Consider the following 22,559-nt stretch of genomic DNA (forward strand, 5'->3'; position numbering starts at 1 on the left):
GAATTGGTGCGACTTAACCACACAAATCGTGTTATTGTTTGGATCCAAACACTTCCTAATGCAGGCATCTCTCTAGTTGCAGTGTGCACAAGGGTAGGGGTGTAATAATTGAATGACTCCCTCCTGGCTGGCCTCCCTGCGTCCGCCACCCGTCCGCTCCAGCTCATCCAGAACTCTGCTGCCCGCCTGGTGTTCTCTCTGCCTCGCTTCGCCCATGCTACTCCACTACTCCGCTCGCTCCACTGGCTCCCGATCACCGCTCGCATCCAGTTCAAGACTCTTGTACTAGCCTACAGATGCCTTGACCAGTCTGCACCCAGCTACCTCCAGACCCTCATCTCTCCCTACACCCCCACTCGACCTCTCCGCTCCGCCTGCACTAGAAGACTAGCTCTACCACCGCTACGCTCCCCTGCCTCCAAAGCCCGCTCCTTCTCCACCCTTGCTCCGCAGTGGTGGAATGACCTTCCTACAGATGTCAGGACTGCCCAGTCCCTGACCACATTCCGGCGCCTCCTTAAGACTCACCTCTTCAAAGAGCACCTGTAGAACTCCTCTGTTTGTATCCTGGGACACTATCACCCTTCATGTAAATGTGCTTTATTTTGCTCTTATCAGCCCCTATTTTACTGCATTTAATCCTGTACTTCAGAATACTGTAATCTGCCAAGTTTTTAACCTGTAGTACTTTGTATTTAATCACATCCTGATGTAACTATCACTATTTAATCATATCCTGATGTAACTATCACTATTACCTGCTGTATTATTGAATTGTGGTTTGTCAAACTTGTACTTTACTTGAACAAAAGTTATTGTATTTCTTGCTCTTATTGTATTACTTGTATTGTAACGCTTGAAATGTTTTTGCCTACGATTGTAAGTCGCCCTGGATAAGGGCGTCTGCTAAGAAATAAATAATAATAATAATAATGATAATAAAATATAAAATCGTCTTTCTTGGTTTTTTTCCTTCTCATTTTGGTACCTCACTGTGAAAGTTGCAGCTCAAGTTAGGCTATATTCCATTGGTACTGCCACAACTTGAGAAATATGACATTGGGGCTTACCTCCTATTTCTTTTTTAAAAAAATCACGCTCCCATCGTGCATGTTTTTCTCAATCTGTCTTTTTTGATAAAATCACAAATTGTAAATGCTCTGTTTCCCACCTCACTCGCAAGGCAATACACACACCTGACACTTCACACATTGAATTTAATTCTACTAGTACCACTGTACTACGCTACCTAAATAAGCATACAATCCCGACACCAGCCTTTCACATTCATGTCAGAATAATCAATCAGTTAACTGTTGGTAGGCCAAATACAATTTCTGGTGGGCGGGACTCTTGAATTATTTTATCCAAACATTGTATTCAAACTGTAGTAACACAAAATGCCAATGAGAGTGTTTATTGATTGATTAGACTAGCTATATATCACTATCGCAGGACAATATTATTCACACAATTTTTGTGCCCCCTATTATTTGGTGCCCTGGCCAGCTGCCTATGTCGCCTACCCCTAACGAAGGGCTTGGTTCTCAACCTTGGCTGTGATGATCTACCAAGTTTTTAGGTTGTTTTGTGAAAATATCCTTAAGTTTTTGCAATATTGGCAAACAGACAAACCTTAGCTGCTAAAGACAGCAACAGGACTGTCAACAAGACCTGCTTGGTACCAAACTGGGATGAAAACACCGGTCGGTAGTAGGCCGGAACCAGATGGAACGGAGCAAACTTGTCCCCACGTGTGCCTGTGGGAAACTGCTACCCAGCTTCTCTATTCCTGGGTGTGGCTCTCCCTTGGCACAGAGTTGAGGATGCAGCCACCTCTTCTTAGAGAGGGTGATGGAGAAGAGCACTGTACAGGTGAGGGACGGAGAGTGCTTTGTTGAGCTGCAGGAGAACATTTTCTCCAATGTACACTTGGAGAAAGCGCACAAAACTCCTTCGCGTGCTGCTATGTAACAGGGCGGGAGCTGCAGTACTTACTGTAACAGGGCTGGTGCAGTATACAGTACCTGCTGTCTCAGACAACACAAGCAGCAACGCCGCTGTACAGTAAACTGGGTCTGCTGGCACTGGACCAGGGATGGTACTGTTTAACCTTGGTTACTCTTAAGTACCTGCACGGTGCCTAAGCACTAGTACAGTACTGTACAGTAATTTTGTAATATAACTGTACACACGGTGCGGTACACTTGTATGGAGCACACGGTATGGTATTATTATTATTATTATTATTATTATTATTATTATTATTATTATCATCATCATCATTATTATTATTATTATTATTATTATTATTATTATTATTATTATTATTTATTTCTTAGCAGACACCCTTATCCAGGACGACTTACAATTGTTACAAGATATCACATTATTTTTACATACAATTAGATTATTTTTTACACATTATTTTCACATACAATTACCCATTTATACAGTTGGGTTTTTACTGGAGCAATCTAGGTAAAGTACCTTGCTCAAAGGTACAGCAGCAGTGTCCCCCACCTGGGATTGAACCCACGACCCTTCAGTCAAGAGTCCAGAGCCCTAACCACTACTCCACACTGCTGCCCTATTATGTAACTAGATTCAGTTTTATGTACAAAACACGTTTCTTTTTGTTTGTTTGTTTTTTTTTGTTTTGTTTTGTTTCTGTCCGGCAACATATAATGTACTGCATACGAAAAATGATGGATTTATTTAAAATAATAATAATAAAGAGGGGTGGCTGAGCATTGTATCGTATGTGATACAGAAATGGGCATTACAGGGTTAAAAAAAGAAGCATAATTTTAAAGAAATACAAAACCATTGTGTGGCGCTCCCCATCATTTTGACTAAAATTAAGGTGAAATAAAGAGAAACACACACCATCAATTTTCAATTGTTATGTTATTTCTTACCATATGGTGTCTTTCTTTTTATTGTCATTATAACCACTGACACTGGCATCATAAAGAACATTATATTTAAATCTCACGGGAACGGATGGGAGAGGAACTGAAGGCTGCGGGAAGAGCAGTACAGTGAGTTTGAACTTGAGTTTGTCAGACAAGCTACAAGAACTTTAAATATTGTAATATTAAACCAAATCAATATGAGATGTTGTAAAACTGAACCAATCAAATTCGCACTCAGACTTCTGGGTATCCATATATTTACCAAGACAGACACTATAATCTCGTATCAATGACACTCATTTTAGTCGACGCACCCCATTTAGTGATGTCACTAGCCCACCCATTCAATTCAACCTTGCTTGCTTGCTTCAAGACCATTAAAATAACTGTAAAAGACCTAAACTAATTTTGCAAATAATTGGATTAAATAAACATCAAGTTGGTGTGAAACTCAAAAGACTGTGGCCCCCAAGTTTTTTTTTCCTGTTATCAACACGTTATGCATAATATAATAGTTGAAGTAGGTTTGTGTGGTTCTTGTTGTTCTTGTAATTGGTAATATGGCAGTAGTGAATGAAATTTAAAAAATTCAACTAGGAACAGGATGAGAATGAAAAACACAAGAAAAAAGGGTAACTAGAAAAAGACCCTGTCTGAAAGGCATATCATACAGCCAGGCCTGGATTAACGCAGGGGCTTTAGGGGCTGCAGCCCAGGGCCTCAGATTTTGAGGGGCCCCTAAAAATATATATAATACATAATACAATATCTAAAAAATGGATTGGTCTGTTTTACCAAGCCGTAATGTGTTGGAGGCGCAGCGACTGCTTGATCATATGACGACCTGGTGATCAAGTCACGTGCCACTTTTATCAGTTGTGCCACGGTGCAAACGTGACGCAGCAAGTACAGTCATCGCAAGGAAGATATGTTAAACAAAACACCAATGCTGACATGCTATTTTAATACAATACTAACAAATGTATGTGAAGGTACCAGTACTTTGGAAAATACATTGGTGAAAAAAAAAATCAACTGGAGGAAATGAGCTAGGTTTATATGGATTACAGTGGGGCAATCTCCACCTTTTTCTGACTATTTTGGTAGTAGTTTCAGGTTGTATGTGTTTCCATGTAGTTTCTTTTAGACTGAGAAATTCTCGTTCCAAATGCTAATAAACTAATTCATATTAAACTATGCAAGGCTATATTTAAATGTTTGTTCTTGAGTTCCAATTTGGCCTTGCGCGACTTAATGATATAGTACAGCTTTCTTACACCGGGTTTTCATGAAGTTTTTAGGTTGTCTTAAAACACTCAGCCTCATTTGGTCCTCAAGAAAAACAAACTGTAGCATTACACAAATAATAAAAAAACAACACTCCATAAGAAAGCGCTGTGTACTACCCTTGTATTATTTGCTAAACATTTTTTGACTGCATATATATATATATATATATATATATATATATATATATATATATATATATATATATATATATATATATATATATATATATATAACAAACCTATTATACACGTACATATTCATAAGAGATAAGGACAACACATTTCCAGATAACTTGCTTTTACAACAAGAGTCTGAAGTTTGCATTTCCTATTTTGTATTTGAAACTGCCAGTAACTAATGCTGTGGCCAATGCTTATTTTCAAAACTGGTGCTAATTAAAACACAGGTCAAATATGGATCAGCTAATTAATGTTAATTGAGCGGGGTGGTAGTAAAACAATAAAGGGAAAGAAAATGAATATGCAAAGACGGGCCCCCAATAAAACTTAATCTGGCCCTGCATACAGCGAGAGGTTAAAATAAACCACTCTTCTTAAATATCACGGGACTGGATGGGACGGGACATTTTTTGACAAGACGGGATGGGACGGAAATGAAAAAAAATGATGTACGGAACAGTAAGGGATGGGAAAAATTCTGGTGGGACAGGATGGTAGCAACATTTTTTTTTCACGGGATGGGATGGGATGGGGTTGGACAGGATATTTTTTGATGGGACAAGTTTCATTCCCGTGTCACTCTCTAGTACAGATGTGTTGAAATAATAGTCCATCCGCTGTGCAGCTAAGAGAGCAAGTGTATACAAGTATAAAAAGAGTGCAGTATAGACTGCAGTGATAGGTCATTGTTGCCACCTTGTGGGGAAGACCGCGAGGTGTCAGAATTGAAATTGGATTGGAAAAAATAGAGTACTGTACTATTCTGAATTTCATAGGTGCGATGTTGTTGATCGGTTTCTGGAAATGTCTCGCTGCACTGGAAATATGTAAGTTCCATAAGGTATTCATTACAAAATAAAGGTGTCCAACAAAAAAACCCACAACATCTTAGAAAATAATACAATAAAACTTCAACATAATGAATACATTGGAAATAAAGCAAGAAGTAATTTCCACTCTACTTAAGAGAAAGCCTTTTGTCATTCCTCTTTAGAAAGCCTCATCCTGCCATACAGTATGTGTGCGATGCAGCAGGAATGGAAATAAGACTCCTATTGCATAGAAGTTTCACCCACTCCAGGTTTTACTACGAGCTTGATCAGCCCCAGTGTATAGGTAACAAGCTCAGGTGTGTCTTATTAGACTCACAGTACAACTAGGAATGGATCAAACTGCTATGCAATGGGAGTCTTACTTCCATCCCTGGATACATACTGACCCAGTCTACAGTGCTATGGTTTCATATGCATTCAATTCAACATATTTTTTATTTATATATATACACACACACACACACACACACACACACAGAAGTATATTTAAAGAGTATTTAAAAGAACAAAAATCTCACCTGATTTGGAAATAAACAGGCAAATTCCATTTATTGTGAAAGCTCAGATAGGAAGGGTGAGCTCGAAGTCTCTTCACGCTGGCCTGGGATCCACACTGCCGTTCATATTTTCTCACAAACTCCATGCTTATTGTGTATTTCTGGAAAAGAGTTTATTATAAAAAAATGTTTATATAAAGTCCTGCATATATAACTATTTATATTATTAGTCAATACTATCCAAATAATAAAATGTATTTACTTTAGTTCAAACTAACCAACCTAAAACATATGATGACAACAGTGAAAAAACGTATTCATTTACATGAACATAAATCAGTGCAGATTGTAGATTTTTTAAATACTACTGTATGACTGAATTGAATTCATTTTATTTTGATATGAATTCCAGTGGAGTATGTTAATAGAGTCGCAGAAGAAAGTATTGGCACCCTACACTTAATATAATTCAAAAAAACATGTTCAATACAAACATTTAGCGTGATGTCAAAACATTCTTCAACAAATGCTGGAAATAACACCTTTTAAAAATGTTAGGACTACTGAAATTGACTAATCTGCTCTTTGGAATGTGGGTTAACATATTGTAATAAATGTGTCTAAAATTACTGTGGTTATCAAAAATAATAGAATAAGGGTTTAATTCAACACAATATAAAATCCAAGTCTAAGTCCACAAGAAACAAATCTAATTTTACGGAAAAAAAAATGTCGGTGTTCTGAAACCTATTATTACCTCATGAAATGTATCAGGATTCCCGGGATTAAAAAGGGATGGGATTTTCTCCTCTAGACCTTTCACTATCTCTGGCCAGACAGAATTCACCAGAAAATCATACCCAGGGACAATATCTGCTTTGTCACTGTAAAAAAACAAACATAATCCAATAATCAGTTTGTGGTGCAAAGAGGTTTACAATGTCAAAAGATAAATTAAAATATCAACATGAAAAACAAAATACATTTTTTTTAATAGTACTAAAATATTGCCAAATATACCAAATGGTAAACTTTTGTATCTCGGCGGTAGCAAAGATGGATAATAAAAAGTTAAGAAATAGTTTAAATGCTAGACTATTTTGCCTTGAGCAGTATTGTTAGTCAAATGACATCTGATTTCAGCCTTTCAATACAACAAACCTTTTATTTATTTATTTTTTAAATTTATTTTTAACACTATCTGGGTTTCCACGCAGCTTAGAAAGTCCAAACTCTCTCTCCATCATCATGACTTGTAGCGCAGCACGCACATACCTCACGCTATAGGAAGTGCTTGTCTAAACATTGTACTTTAAAGGGTGGGTAAATCGCCTTCTCACGCTAAAAATATAATTAAACAATGGAAACATGTCCGGAAGCCGTTCCTTAGGTTTTGGAGACTTCAGCAGTGAAGATCCCATTTGTAAAGTAACCTTGCGCAACTTTCTACAATGACTAAAGGCTGTAACAAGCAATCCTTTATTATCTGCTGGAAGTAGCCCCGGCAAGCTGCTTTGATCAAATCTTTGATTTGTTCAAAAAGACAAATAAGGGGCTTAACATCAGCTTGATGCAAGGCTTAAATAACGAAGATCCAGAAAGTCCTGGTGGATTACAGCATGGACTACCACCATATTGGATCCTCAATAACAACAAAAACAAAAACCAAAATATAACCACATTCGACTGGCAAGAGCCTTGCACTGTCACTGCAGACTTATTAGGCTTCCAAACCGTAGGCTGGGGAAGCCTATTGTTTTTGTTAGGATTATTATTATTATTATTATTATTATTATTATTATTATTTATTTTTTTCTTCTGCCAAAACATGCTCATAAACTCACGAAATTCGGTACACTGTTAGATGCCTATGGGGTATAGTCGGTGATATTCAACAATCTTGCGCAAGTCACATGGTTTGGCAGCCATATTGGATTTTGCAAAATTTTTTAAAACGCCTATGCTTCGGAAACCGCTTACTCTAGAGTTCTGAAAATTGCTATACATGTTGAGGGATAGTCCTTGATTAACTGTTGTTAATATGAAGCTGATTGGTTATGTGGTTTGGCAACCACATTGATTAATGACATAAAATTACCATAAAAATATAAAATCATCAAAATTCAAACATCTTCTTCTCTGAAACCGCTTATCCGATTGAAACAAAAATTGGAATAAAACATCTCAGTATGGTCATCTGTTACGCTTGTTCAAGGGAAGTTGCTACTGTTAAAATCATGGCGTCCACGCTGCATGACATCATCCACATACGCAACTGGCTATAAAATTGCCTATAACTTCTTATCGGCTGCACCAAAATGCACAAAATTTGACACCGATGTAGAGGACTATGTGATGTTGTGTCGTGGTCAATATGGCGGCCTTTGGTCACATGGTGTGGCAGCCATCTTGGATTTAATGAAAAGTTTGGACAATATTCAAAAGTCTTCTTCTCATGAACGGTAAATAGTACAGCTGTGAAAGATTTTGTACATAGTGCGCTCATTTCCACGATTGATTCTACTGAAGGAAAAATGGATCTGTCACATGGTGTGGCAGCTATGTTTAATTTTGTGTGAAACGCTTAAACAACAACTCCTCATGAGCCCTTTGGCCGATTGATGTGAATCTTGGTTATACGTTATCTTTGTACAGTCCTCTAAAAAAATTAGTCAGGAAAAGTTCCTATATCAACAAACATGACCGCCATGAGCCAATCAATATGGGTGACATGCCAGTTTGCAAAAATTTTACCCTGAAATGACATATTCCCACCACTGGGGACAGCTGTTAACATGGTACAGTCAACAAACTAGAGAAAAAAATCTTTCTTAAAATGGCAATTTTTTGCTTTCACACGTACACACAGTATACAGTATATAAAGACACATACTGTAAACTACTGTTGCAGCTGCATCCACGCGAAAAAATAAAAATCAAAAAATAACCTGCACTATGCTTTTTAAACCAGAAGACAATCGAAACAAACAAAAAAATACATAATACATGAGCTTTACAAGTCGCATGAATACAGTTTGCTTAAAAATCGTTATATAATTATTTTTACGACTGAACTGTGGTCAAACAGAGTCACAGATCCTGAATCTGTTCCAACAAACCGGCGCGTGTAACCCATTTAAAAGACGGCGGGGGCGGGGGCACTTTGGGGCAGTATCTTTAATTAAACAAGTTATTTTTGGTAATGAAATGTATACACAAAACTGTTCAGAATCACTTGCTCTATGAAATAGCATTGTAACTGTAAAGATCGTGTAGTTATTCAAGGAGAATAAAAAGCAGCCTTTTTTTTTTTCTTAAAGCACTATGGCAGCTAAAGGATCTACTCTTAGGTAGGCTGACAGACTACTCATATCAATATATAAATGATGTTTAATATGATATTCGTTTGGATATTTGTATGTTTTAAAGTGTTCCTAGTATAAACCTACTGCCACAATGTGTTGACAAGTCAATGGGAAAATTCAAAGTCTCGAAATAAAAGTTATACGCAGTTTGTAAAACTTATGAACAAATTTGTTATATTAAAGCTACCATGAGTATAATTTCGGCAGAATGTTAACATATAACAGGCGTCAGTTACGTTCTACCTTTTATTTTAATTATATTAAGGTGTATTTATAGGGCTGTGTTTACAAATAAATCGTCTCTGATTCAGTAGTATCTACATACGGAATTCAAGTGAATGGGTATACTGTACTGATACGGCGTCTATGTTATTTTATTTTTTTATTTCATAACTACATTCATAGTTATAATTAAGACTAAACTGATAAAACCACAATCGCAAATCCTCAATAGGTGGCAACGAAGCAGCCAGTGTATTTAAAAGACGTATGGAGGTTCTTTTTTTTTTCCACTTATCACAATATACATGATTAACCAAGGTGTGCAATATAAATAACTTGTGTAATATACATGATTAAGATGTGCAATATAACTGGGCTACTATTGATGTGCAAACTATAATGAGTTTATCAAGTGTGCAATATGATGTTTTTGATTCAGCCGGATATAATGTTTGTTGGGCCAGATGGTTAACTATTGAGTGCTATAATATAACTTTGGATGTTATTTATTATGAAATAATTTGTTATGTATTTGAGCCAACTCTCCAAAAGGTCTATTACCTGCAGAGCACAATAACTGCTCAATTTGTACTGTCTCTCTGGGTTCTGTTCCAGCTGCTTCTCTCCTCTGTCCTGTTTATAATTCCACGGCATAGGATTCGAGTGGTGTTACTCATAAATCCTGCACATGTTATGTCCTAGTAGCGGTTTGGTCACAATTAAATATGGTGAATTGTGTATTTGCCAAGCACCCCTGATAGCTAATCGTTACACTATTATCACTTTTTATTGCTTTACAAAAATGCACATTAAATGATAGTGGCATTAAAATATACAAAAACCAATACATGCTGTAGACTTTATTTTATATTGCAAAATGAAGAATAGGGCACCACATGCTCACACACACACACACACACACACACACAAACTCAAACAAAGAGTGATCTAGAATTTAGAACAATGTTAGCCTCTTATAAGCATTATTTTCAAAGTCTATATGACTGCATACTATTTCGAATTTTGTGTGCATCCAAATACAATTTAAATAGCCTATTAACCAATAATTCCAATATGTGGGCCAAAATTGACACAGTTAGCACAGTTGTGATGATAACGCTTCATTTATAATAACCAATGCGCTTAAATTTCACGATAACTGCTTGGAAGCCGTAAAGTTGCTTGCAACTCTAGTTGTTGTTATTATTATTATTATTATTATTATTATTATTATTATTATTATTATTATTATTATCATCATCATCAGTAGTAACTGTTTACAGCCCTATAGATTGTATTAAAAATCCTGGAATTTACACTCTTATTATGTACAGCTATACGATTATAAGGTTTATTATATTCAGATCATGTGGGAATCTTAACTGAATTCACCACAGCACACAAACTGACAGTTTAATAAAAATGACAACCAGATTTCAAATATTACTGATGAAGACGTGTTCGTTGAAAATCAGGAAAATGCTGTCACAAGAAAAAAAAAGACATTTTGCGCTATAAATGTATTGAAGGCGTACCTGGAAGAAAATGGTGAAAACAGGAAAATGTATCAAATACCAGTACAGCAACTCAACAACATACCGGCAAAATGTATTCTGTCAGTGAGGCATCAAAACGGAGAAGCAAAGACGGGTATTTAAAGCAACACAGACATGAACGTTCAATTTACTGCGGTAACCAAACAGACTTCCCAAAAACAAGAGTTTGTGGCAAAAGAAAAGCATTTAAAAAAACAAGGGGATTAGTCATATGTGCCAAGTACTTTTTCAAGCTATTGTAAATGGCTAATTATAAAAAATAAAGTGTGCAATAAAAAGCCTGTAATCGTATCTCGGGCTTCTGGTGACATGGATCCTCGACCTTCAGTATCGTCTTTGATCTTAGCCCTCAACACGATTACAGGCTTATTATGCACACTTTGGTGTCGTTTTTTCCTTATACTACTATCATCATCATCATCATCTCCATCATCATCATCATCATTTATTATTATCATCATCATTGTTATTATTATTATAAGAATAATATGTAGTGGGAAATGTGGGCGAGTAGGGTAGCTTATTGTAGATTTACTAAAAAATGTACTGTACTAAACATTTTGACTGGATAATTGTTACATCAGTTGATGAAGCTATGGTTCTGTAAGAAAACTTGCTTTTATTATTACATTATTTTGGTGGCCAAATGAGGCCAGAGGCACTTTATTATTAATTAGGCTATTTGCAAAGGAGAATTTCTCTGGCTAAAAGAAAAACTACATGGAAACCCACACTACCCGAAAGATACTACCAAAATAGCGTGAGAAAAAGGTGAGACTTATTTTTCTTTTTCCATGGAAACCGCCCCACTGTGACCTACCTTGAAATGGTACCCCCAGTCACTTCTCGTAGCAATCGACAATGATGTGGTACAAACGCCAGTAACTTTCCATACATTTCTTGCAGACCATTAGGGTGTGACTTGACATGCTGTTCAACTACGACCTTCCAAATTAGGAAATAGCCAAGAAAGGAAACAAAAACACTAGATATTACAGATTTAATCAAAATCTCTGGTAAGTGAAAACTTACATGTAAACTTTAACCTGCAATATTTTTTTATTGCACTGGTAGTCATTTTCACTTTTTATAGTGGATAAAGGGAGGGTAGTGTCAATATCTCAAAACCATTTAGAACAATGTTAGATTTATCATACCGGTTGTGCAAAAACGGACAAAGATTGCTTATTGATGTTATATGGGAGCTACAAGCATAATACCTATTTTAGGCATACTATTCAATTTCAAACATGTATTTTAGCTAGGAAACATTAAAATGTTCTTCTGTAAATAAATGATAACAAGTCAAACAACAAATACAACTTTAATGTATTTTTATTTAAATTTATACCCAGGAATTGGTAAAGAAAAAGGCAACATCTGAGTTCCACATGTGAAGCACACACATGTATAAAATAGCTGTCCCTCACATTACTGATGTAAGCAGCACCTTCAACATACACCTTGTACTGTATCCGTCACATATCGGCAACTTCCTATTGCACATCAGTTTTATTTCACATTGTAAGTGCTAGAACATCCTGTTAACAGTGTTTTCGCTGGTGTTTCACAATTAAAAATAACTTACCTCATCTACATAAGGCTTCACAAGTATTTGACCAACCAGAGCTTCTGCATCACGTGTTTTGTCTATTGTTGCATAAGTCCTTAAGCAGTGACGTACAATGTCGACATTAGAAGTCTGCAGACCTTCTAAAAGTAGACCTTCCAAAGACTGTTGAAGCATAGCAGTTATACCAGCTATTCTCTGTAGGAACAGGGGAGTCTTTTCATTAATTTTTCTATGCTCATGTATTATAAAAAAAAACAAAAAACAAGATTAGAAAATCACAAACATTAGAAGTACTGTACTGAAATGTATAGTTAGAATTTAACTACCCTTCTTCTGCTAATCTAAGATTTTATATTAACAGCCATCAGACTGCCATAAAATTGCTTGGGTCATACCAACACACATTGCGATTCAACAGCCGCCTGTTCAACATTTGTTTTAATTGTTTCCCCCATACTTGTTTTGTGCCAATTCTGCATGTTGACAAGATAAGTTAGTGCTGGGACAAACATGGTATTTTTATGTTCAGATAGCCGTTCAAAAAATCAGACAAGTATTCATATATTCGTTCATTTGCAAAATCAAAGCCAATTTATGTAACACTGTAGGTAGTAACAAAAAAAATCTAAAGTAGTAAGAATAGGGTGTGCAGGCCTTACTTTACCCAGTTGAATTAACTACAAAACAAAGCATGTCAGCACGTAAAGTATTTTATTTTTAGATTCCCTGCCATTGCCGTTTCTTCATAATAAACAAAGTGGCCATAGACACATTTTCATTAAGTAATAACACCATTACTGAGATTTACGTATTCCTTTTTTTAGCTGAACAAGTGAAAACAGTCACATTTTACTTAAATAACATTTCAAATAACATACACATGGAAAAGGGGGCGTTGTAAAATGGGAAAAAAAATCATCGTTTTGGTTCTCGTTTCAAATTCCACATACAGAAAACAGCATCACAACATAAAACAAAACAAAAACGTTGATAACTACACAATACTTCTCTTACAAGTTGGGCCAGTGTTGAAGGCAATTTTGAGTCAGGTACCTGCATCTATCTCCTAATTCTGACTCGCGTCTCAGATCTGAAGCAGCATCAGCGGTATAAGGTAGAGATCACTATGTGTGTGCATCTTAATCTGGTCTGTAAGCTTAATGCTGTCTAAAACGTTTAAATAGAGGGTTAAGAGCAGCGGTGCTGGTCCTACTTTTTCCCTTGTCATTTTCGAAACGACACAAACTCTGGAAAAGTGGTAAATCGGTGCAAGGCAAAACACATTGCGATACGTAGTTCTAATTTCTATCAACTGTGTAATTTTGGCAGACAATGACACAGATTTTGCCTTTGATTACATGTTAAAAAAAAAAAAAATAAAAAAAAAAAATAATAATAATAATAATAATAATAATAATAATAATAATAATAATAATAATAATTTGGATATTTGGATATTTGTTCCAGCACTAAGATAAGTCACAGCATGTGTGGATAAGCCCCAAGAATGTCAGCACTGTATATTTGCTTCTGCAAAAAAAAAAAAGAGGGAAGGATGTGTAAAATCGTTTTTAAAATGTATATATTATTTTATTTATGGAGGAGGGATAATGTATAATATTGCATCCAACTTCACTTAATTCACTTTATACATATACTTACAGGTCGCACTTTGTCCAGAAGTGGCATACCCTTGCTTTGTACAGCATGAAACTGCAGCTGATTAAATTCTGTAGCAATCCTTTCCAAAATGTGTCCAGCTAGGAGAGGGCTGCAAAATACAAGTTACCATTTCAATTATATATAAATAAAACAAGAAACTTTTCACACAGCATTATTTCATTTTTTATTCCAATACTTCCCAAAACCTAAACCTTGTTCATGATGCATAGAACAATCTATGCACCAACTACGTAAAAATGACCCTATACAGTATATTTAGGGCTTCTGATTTTCGGTTTTAACCGATAGAAAACGATAAAACACCCCAGATACAAAAAAAATGAAATCTGTGACCCCGGAAAACACTGGAAACAGTTACTTAATTCACGATGACTTCACTCCTTTCCCATTAAAAAAAAAAAAACCTACTACAAACAAACAAAAAAAAAAAAACTACCTTTCCCAGTGCAGCTGGGCAATGTCCCTCCTTCCTGAATCGTACCTATCACAACAAGCGCGTCGCATCAACGTAACATTGTTTTTTTAGAATGCTGTACGGAGGCTTTCACACTGGCCACGTAGCGCAAAACAGAGGGCGTCTGAAATAGACTGTGTTACTATTTCTCTGTGCTCGTCCGGCGTAAATTTACTTACTTATTTAACAAAGATATATATATATCATGTCCAAGAAACAGGCATCAGAAAGCTCAGAAAAAAAGACTAGAAAACAGATAAACCTTGTTTATTTACAGTTTGCAGGAAATAAAGATGTTCACCGGCTGAAGTATTTTAGCGATGTTTAGTTTTTGACAAAGTGAGTAATTGTCTGCTTTGTGTGAAAAAAGTTTCAAGAAATAAAATATAAGTGGGCACAAGCAAGCACAGTGTGTATATGAAGATCACAACCGTGAGTTTACAGTAACATACGATCTGTGTTCAGAAATTCTGCAACCCATTAGCAGGTAGAAAGCAAATGTTAAAACAGTTTTCTAATTAACTGGAAGTTGCAAGCAACTTTATGGCTTCCAAGGAGAGGTCAAAGGTCACGTTAAAGGTCATTTTTGACTAGCGCCCATATGGGTTCCTATCTGTGTTCCATAGTAATTCTATCTACACTCTGTAATAAGGTACACACTAGTTTTACATTTGACCTTAAGGATATATGTGTATGTCTGTGTGTCAAATGGGAAGGCACTTAACTTTCAACAGTGAAGACATACAGTAAAGAAAGACTGTTTTACACACTCGAAACAGCAGGCCAACCAAATGTATACACACTAAATATTTATAACATATTCACATTTGTATTTAATTTCTTTTCTGCAAAAGACACACAACTTTATTATTTCGTTTTCATGAGATTGTATTCATATTACAGTACTTTGTGCTGAAAGACACAAATATAATTGTGTTCTTTAAGGGAAATGTTGAGTTCAGTGACAGGGCTTCAGATTGATTGACGCTTTGGTATGAAAACAACTTGACTCAAAACGCTGATGCAACGCACTTGGTGTGAAAAAACCTTAACCGAAAACAATAAAAAGCGAAAGCACTGAAAAAAACGATTTACATAAAATGCGAAAATAGCTACAAATAAAAATTAAATTAATAAAAACCAAAAAATAGCTGCCCTAAGCATATTTTAATTGTAGTATACTTCTGAGTTTGTCATTTGTACCATACTTTAATAAACAAATAAGACTCTCTATTAGTTTTTAAACACTAATATTCAACTTTTTACAGTGCAACACCAATCTCCTCAGGTAACAAGTATGAATAACAAAATATGTTTACTTTATTTTCTGATTACAAAAACATTGAGAAATGTCTCAACTGAAAATGGAAATGCATTTACTTATTACATAATTTAATTAGTCAGGGAAACAGAACTGTTTAGAAGAACAATTAAGGTTACTGTACTACTGATATGTTAATATTTTGATTTTAGTAAACTTACCTATTTATTTCAAGAGAAGACATTTCTTTGGAGGTATGAGAATGAAGAATTTTTTCAATTTTCTCAACAGATCTCACAACTTGAATCAGCTTTAAGACACAAATCTTAAAACAAAAAGGCATGGTAAACAATATTTACAAAATAAAGTCAAAACTAAGATATTTTATCAAGTATAGTCTAATGTTAAAAAACATTTCAAATTAATAAACAGAAAATTTACAACCCTATACTGGCAAAAAAAAAAAAGGTTGTTAATTTCTTGTAACTGCCTGGGGATCATCACCACCTAATAATACTATTATAAAAGAAAATTCATTGAATAATACCATTGCACACAGGGGATTACCAAACATTACAGACTGGTCTATAATCTCTGTTAATGCTTTCTGTGCCATGTATTATTACCTAGATGTAGGAATCGGAAGGATCCATCATTTCACTAAATTACCTAGACAGTTGTGTTTAATGCTGGATAAGGACTGCTCAATTAAAGTAGATCACACAGATTGTAAGAAAGATAATTAAATATTCTTATGTTTAATCTTAAATAGTGATATTTCATATTTTAAAGGGTACCTGCAGTGGTAGTGAATATAGAATCATTTCAACAGAAAACATGTGGCTGGAAACTTTTGACACAATTTAAAGCCCCTGCTCGTCCAGTTTACGATATGAAATCATTAAAACAACATTAAGCTTCTATGCATTGGGTCTCATGTGGCGCACAGGATTTAATGTCAGGTTGTTGATTTCCCCATTTGCGAACACTTCTAGTTATAGCTGCAGCTAACAAAATTATTTGCGACGGTATTTATCCGATTATTATGAAAAAAGTAAAATAGAAGGGTACTTGTATGAATCGTTGAGGTCGGACTACCCCAGTTTAACTTTGTCAGGCAGCGATAGTGAATATTCAGATGAGGATAACGAGGAGTCTGCAACCAGCCTAATCTGAGAAAACTGAACCAAGAAGGCTCCAAATACTTGCATGATTTATAATTATCAGTAGTAGCTGTTTACAGCCCTATACATTCTATTAGAACTCCCGGAGGTACGTACAGCCTTATGTAGGCTATATAGTAAGATTATAAGGTTTACTATCCTGAAACTGTAAGAGAAAGGGAGATGTACCAGCGAAAGAGAAAGGAGGAAACACACAAACACGCAGTTTCAACCTAAAAGGATAGTAATTGTAAATCGGTAAAAAAAAAATTACAAAAAACACTCGTACACAAGATACTAACAAGCAATAATATCACTCCAGCCAGAGTAAAATGGCAGCAGAGAGAATATCATAATTTCTAGACAACAGTGAGAGAACAGAGACAACAGCATGTGAGTCTACACTTACACATAAACAGTGAAAAACTGAAGAGTTACAAAGAGAATGCAGAATACTCTTTTTTCTAGAATTCAGACAAGTGTTCTACTTTTAACCATTAACCTAGGGGTCATGAGCGAGGATATAAATAGGGTACATAGTGTAAGTGATCTCTTCCTTTGTGAATGGTTAGAGAAATAACCTAAAGGAAACCCTGCAATTGTGAGAACCGTGAGTGTTGTACTTGTTAGTCTGTCTTGTAACATAGTTCTGTTTGTGTCGTTTTAAGACTACTAACACTATCCGGAGCTGCAGCCGCAGGCTAGCAACAAACCCGGACACCAGCACTTCCCTGTTTCACAATGTATTTTTTATCACGAGCACTAGTTTCACGCACCAAATAACTGTGTTTTGTGTTCTGTGTTACGTGTGGGTGAGGAAAGAACTTGGACTTTTTGTTATTTGGTTTCGGGTCAAACCCGAGGATTACAAACAAAGTGATACACGCCGCTGTATCACTCCATCATTATTATTTACAGGTGTTCGCCATAAGGCTCTGGACATTGCATAATAAATCAATAAACACCCTTGCACCTGAAAAATCATTGTCTGTGTGTTCTTGTATCCACCCTGCACTGCAAGCACCTGTAATCAATCACCACTTTGCCACAGGCACACAATACTTTTTTTGGCTTATTTTACGCTTATTATTCAAGCACCCAAAAGCTTTGCACTCCACTATATGTTTTCACCGCTGTATCCCACAAACCCATGCGCGCAACTTTTGGCCTATCAGGGAAATCAACGACTCGATGTCACGTGGCTGCCTGAAAGGCTCCAATATGTCAGCTCCCTCAAGTGTTACTTGACCCAGAAAGTGGACAAAGAAATTGAAAAAATCACTACACACACTACTTGTTGACCAAATCGGTGGAGCACAAAGACAGCTTTGTTATTTTTGGCTACAGGTACCCTTTAAGTTTGCAATAAACATTACCTTTTTTCTTTGAATATCATCTTGTTTTGATAAACGGACATCTATGGCTTGGATACCTTCGCTAACAGACGACTTTAGGCTCTGAAAAAGAATGGTTTACAAAATAAATTAAACATCTGTGTTACTAAAAACTAGGAGGATGGGATTTCATTATGGATGGTTGCTTATTAAACTCCCTATTAAAATCTTTATTAATGATTTTACAGTACTTCATGTAAATGTACATTTTTCAGGTGGAATGTTGGGAGTCCATGAAATTCCCGATCAATAAAAGGACATTTTTTATGACTTCCGTTGTAAGTGATTTATTTTGAAGCTCCTTCAAAGCTTTCCACATTGCATCTCCATCCCACACATGCTACAAGAAGAGCTTTTAACTTGATTTTGTATTTTGGGTATACTGAACCATGACAAGAGGCAGCTATTAAACACTCGTTCCACACATATGCAATACTGAGAAAGAAAAAAAAACTTTTAGGAAATGCATTTACTATTGTCACCCCCCACATTGTGCCAGACTGACACCCTTTTCGAGGTTGTCCCATATTTATGAATATCACATCACATCACTAAAGGCTTCCCTTAGTATTAATCTATTGTAAATAATTTAATATAACCATTTAAAGCGGAGTAAATTGACCTACCAACACCTCTTCTCGCAACTGGCCCAATGGCACTGTGAGTTGATTGAGAGCTTTGTCCATTCCAACCTGAAATAAAAAAAAAAACAAATACATCTGTCAATGGCACACATTTCAATACCTTAAACCTTTAGGATTTTTTTTTTTTCATTTTAATTAACGCTAAATTGATATCATTATACAAATCAGAATTTTACTAGGATGGATATCTAAAATATAGCATGATTGATCACCCATGCATTCAAGAGGCTTCAAGTACCATACATGTAAACTATTCACAAAGTAGTGTATGACTAGTCTTACTTCTGTATGATTGATATGTTTATCATGTTCAGCCTCTTGGTTGCAGTTAGACATTCTTTATGTTATTGTGTTCAACATTATTCACAAATAAAGTGCTTGTGTAAATGTTACAAGATTATGAGAAGCCAGAATGAGTGGTCTCTTGTGCTCAGGAGGTTGAATGCTGATACTTCACCCACCTGTAGCTTGTCTGAGTGCAACAAGAATACTGCAGTACACAGACAGCTTACTGGGCTTGTCCATCTGTCTTATTGCTTAACTCATGGACATAGAGTACAGTCAGAAATAATGGAAACAAACACAGTTTATCTTCTTATTACCTACATTCTGAATTATGAATAGTTGGAATCTCCCAATATTAAACCAGTAGCTAAACATAGTACAACAGCATCAGCTAAACTCACCAAATTGGTTGAAAGGTTAACAAAGTCTGCATAATCTTTATTAATAAGTTCCACCATTGCAGTTTTAAGAAGTTTATAATAAAGTTCCAAGTCTTCTCTGAGTTCTTCAAGCTGGACATGCTTTCTACACTCTGATACAAAGTGATCAACATCAAAATCATCCTATAAAGTGAAAGAGAAAAAAAAAGGGTCAGTAGCAGAAGGTTTGTCATTTTGTGCTACCAAAACACAGAGGGTTGTTTTCAGAGTATGGGATGGTCTGAAAACAAGCCCTGCAGTTTTGAAAAATACTTTTTACAAAAAAGATTGTAATGAATGTAGTCAGCATAGGGTTATACTAGGCTTTTGTAAATTGGATACAATGAAGTTTTTTGCGATAGGTGGTGTGAAATCATCAACAAATGTTCTTTCGACTTTCGATGATCCAGGAAGCTTCTGAACAATTAAGCTGTACACATACAGAAATACAACAAATTAAAACAAAATTATCGGCACAAATTGCTGATGAACAGAAACTATCATCTTTCCAAAATGACCTGGAACTATTCAAAACTAAAATGGAAAAAGAAATAAAAACATTGAAGATGAAAAAGTTTGAACGGGGGGGGGGGGGGGGGGGGAGGGGGGGGGTCCTGTTTCGAGAGAGAGAAGGATGGGAGGAGGAGGTTCCAACAAAGGAGACCTGGATCCTCTAATAGGTCATCTTCATCTGACATCGGATCAGATGGTACCAGCGATTCACAGAGAAGTGTGTCTTTTTTGGGATCTAGCGAGGTGGATCCAGACATTTCACGACATCCACCTCATGGAAGAAATGCAGGAGGGGGAAGCGCAAAGGAACAAAATAGACCACGGACACGCAGTCAGAGACACTGAATGTGATCTACCTTTCGAGTAGGTCAATTTCCAACTCTTGTTTATCTGCTTTAACTAAAGGTTTATCGTTTGTTCCTACTACTCAGGCTAATGACTGATACGATTATTGACTTTCAAAAGTTTTTTTGTCATTTGAGATTGAAAGCGTTTTTAAATTTCTGTACCAGTAACTTGGAAAGGACAGCATTTTTGTCCAAATCGGAAACAGATACTAATGTACCAATTTCTCAAGATTTAGAGTGAACACCCGCTTTAGAGGTAAATCGACTTTCCCTCCTCCGAAAAACAGAAATGCCTCTCTTGAAACATACTGTAGACTAGTTGAAAAAGATGTTACTTACATTCTTAACAAAAAAAGAGTATAAAGTATATAATAATATCTCAAAGAAGGAAAGAGATGCCCTTTTAGATCTTAATTATGACACCTCAATAATAATTAAATCTGCTGACAAGGGTGGTGTCATTGTTATACATTATCTTGTTGATTATGAAAATTAAATTGAGACAACTAGGAGAAGAATTTTTTTTATAAGAAACTCCAAACTGACCCTACTGCACAATTTAAACAATCTGTACATGACAAACAAATGTTTTTTGGATAGTGGTGAAATAACTAAAAAGGAATATGACTTTATGAAGGTAGATTTTCCCATAAAACCTGTTTTTCATACACTTCCAAAAATTAATAAAACACTAGAGCAGCCACCTGGAAGACCAATAGTCTCAGGGATAGGTTCTCTAACTGAAAAAAAATCTGTTTGATTTTTTTCTGAAATCTAGGGTGACACCACTTCCCTCTTATACACGTGATATTATTGATATGCTCAATGTTTTAAAAACTGTTGATGATATTGAAGATGGTTCTTTTCTGGTAACATTAGATGTGGAAAGTCTCTATACCAGCATCCCACACTGAGGAGGCTTAGAAGCAATAGAACATTTTTTGGACTTGTGTTTTTGGACACCTTACCTAGTACTAGGTGTATAAAAGATTTGGCTGAACTGGTTTTGACATATAATTATTTTTTGTTTAAAAGTGCTTGTTTTTTGCAGATTAAGGGAACGGCTATGGGGAGTACTATGGCCCCCAACTATGCAAACCTTTATATGGAACTTTCTGAGAGCTGTTTTGTGTCCGATCCTCAGCATAACCTCTTTCTTTCATCCATAAAACTTTGGCGTCGTTACATAGACTATATATTTTTTTATTTGGGTGGCTACACATACAGAATTATAGGAATTCTTTGAATACTTAAATAGTGTCAATGAAAATTTAAAATTTACATTGAGTTTTGATCAGTTTAGGATTAATTTTTTGGATATTTTAATAATTACAGAAAATCATGGTTTGAGTACTGATTTATACCTTAAACCCACTGACAAATTCAATTTTGAGAGCGGATAGTTTTCATCCTGTTCCGCTCAATAAAAGTCTGCCTATTAGTCAATTTAGTAGACTACGGAGAATTTGTAGTTCTGAGGACTGATATCACCAACAGGCTGTGGCTTTAACACACAGGTGTAGGGAGAGGGGTTACACTGAGGATTGGATACGGAACGCTTCAGAAAGATAAAAAAATGTTTCACATTCACATTGTTTGCAATTAAAGAAGACATGTCCTACTGAGCAACAGATACGTGTTTCGCTCAATATTCTCCATTAGGTCATCACTTCAATAATATAATTAAAAAACATTGGTACATCGATAGTTCTGACCCAGCTATGTAAAGTGTTCAAGGAACCACCTCGTTTGGTCTTTAAAAGACCACCTAACTTAAAAGATCTTTTAGTTTAATCAGATTTACCTCCCACTGCACATAGAATTCATCCCTTAATGAAATCCCTGATGGTAACTATAAATGTAACTTCTTTAGCCATCCGATTACTGGTAGGAACACCAAAATTAAAGCTATTATTACTTGTACAACAGTAAATGTCATCTATATTCTTAAATGTCCATGTAG

The 22,559-nt window shown here is 35.8% G+C and overlaps 1 protein-coding gene across 1 annotated transcript in view; it reads right to left on the reverse strand.

Moving 5' to 3' along the window:
• The window catches only part of cog2 (component of oligomeric golgi complex 2), a 62,993-nt gene that overhangs the window by 32,912 nt on the left and 7,522 nt on the right, over positions 1-22,559 (reverse strand). Inside the window, exons 2-10 of the mRNA XM_034019117.3 lie at positions 19,719-19,880; positions 19,015-19,080; positions 18,371-18,451; positions 16,053-16,156; positions 14,096-14,204; positions 12,449-12,628; positions 11,681-11,805; positions 6,475-6,601; positions 5,739-5,878 (exon numbers count right to left, since the gene is read on the reverse strand). Of these exons, the coding sequence (XP_033875008.1) occupies positions 5,739-5,878; positions 6,475-6,601; positions 11,681-11,805; positions 12,449-12,628; positions 14,096-14,204; positions 16,053-16,156; positions 18,371-18,451; positions 19,015-19,080; positions 19,719-19,880 (1,094 nt within the window). The remainder of the gene's footprint in view (positions 1-5,738; positions 5,879-6,474; positions 6,602-11,680; positions 11,806-12,448; positions 12,629-14,095; positions 14,205-16,052; positions 16,157-18,370; positions 18,452-19,014; positions 19,081-19,718; positions 19,881-22,559) is intronic.

Source organism: Acipenser ruthenus, chromosome 6 (genome assembly GCF_902713425.1).
Source record: "Acipenser ruthenus chromosome 6, fAciRut3.2 maternal haplotype, whole genome shotgun sequence".
NCBI classification, from domain to species: domain Eukaryota; kingdom Metazoa; phylum Chordata; class Actinopteri; order Acipenseriformes; family Acipenseridae; genus Acipenser; species Acipenser ruthenus.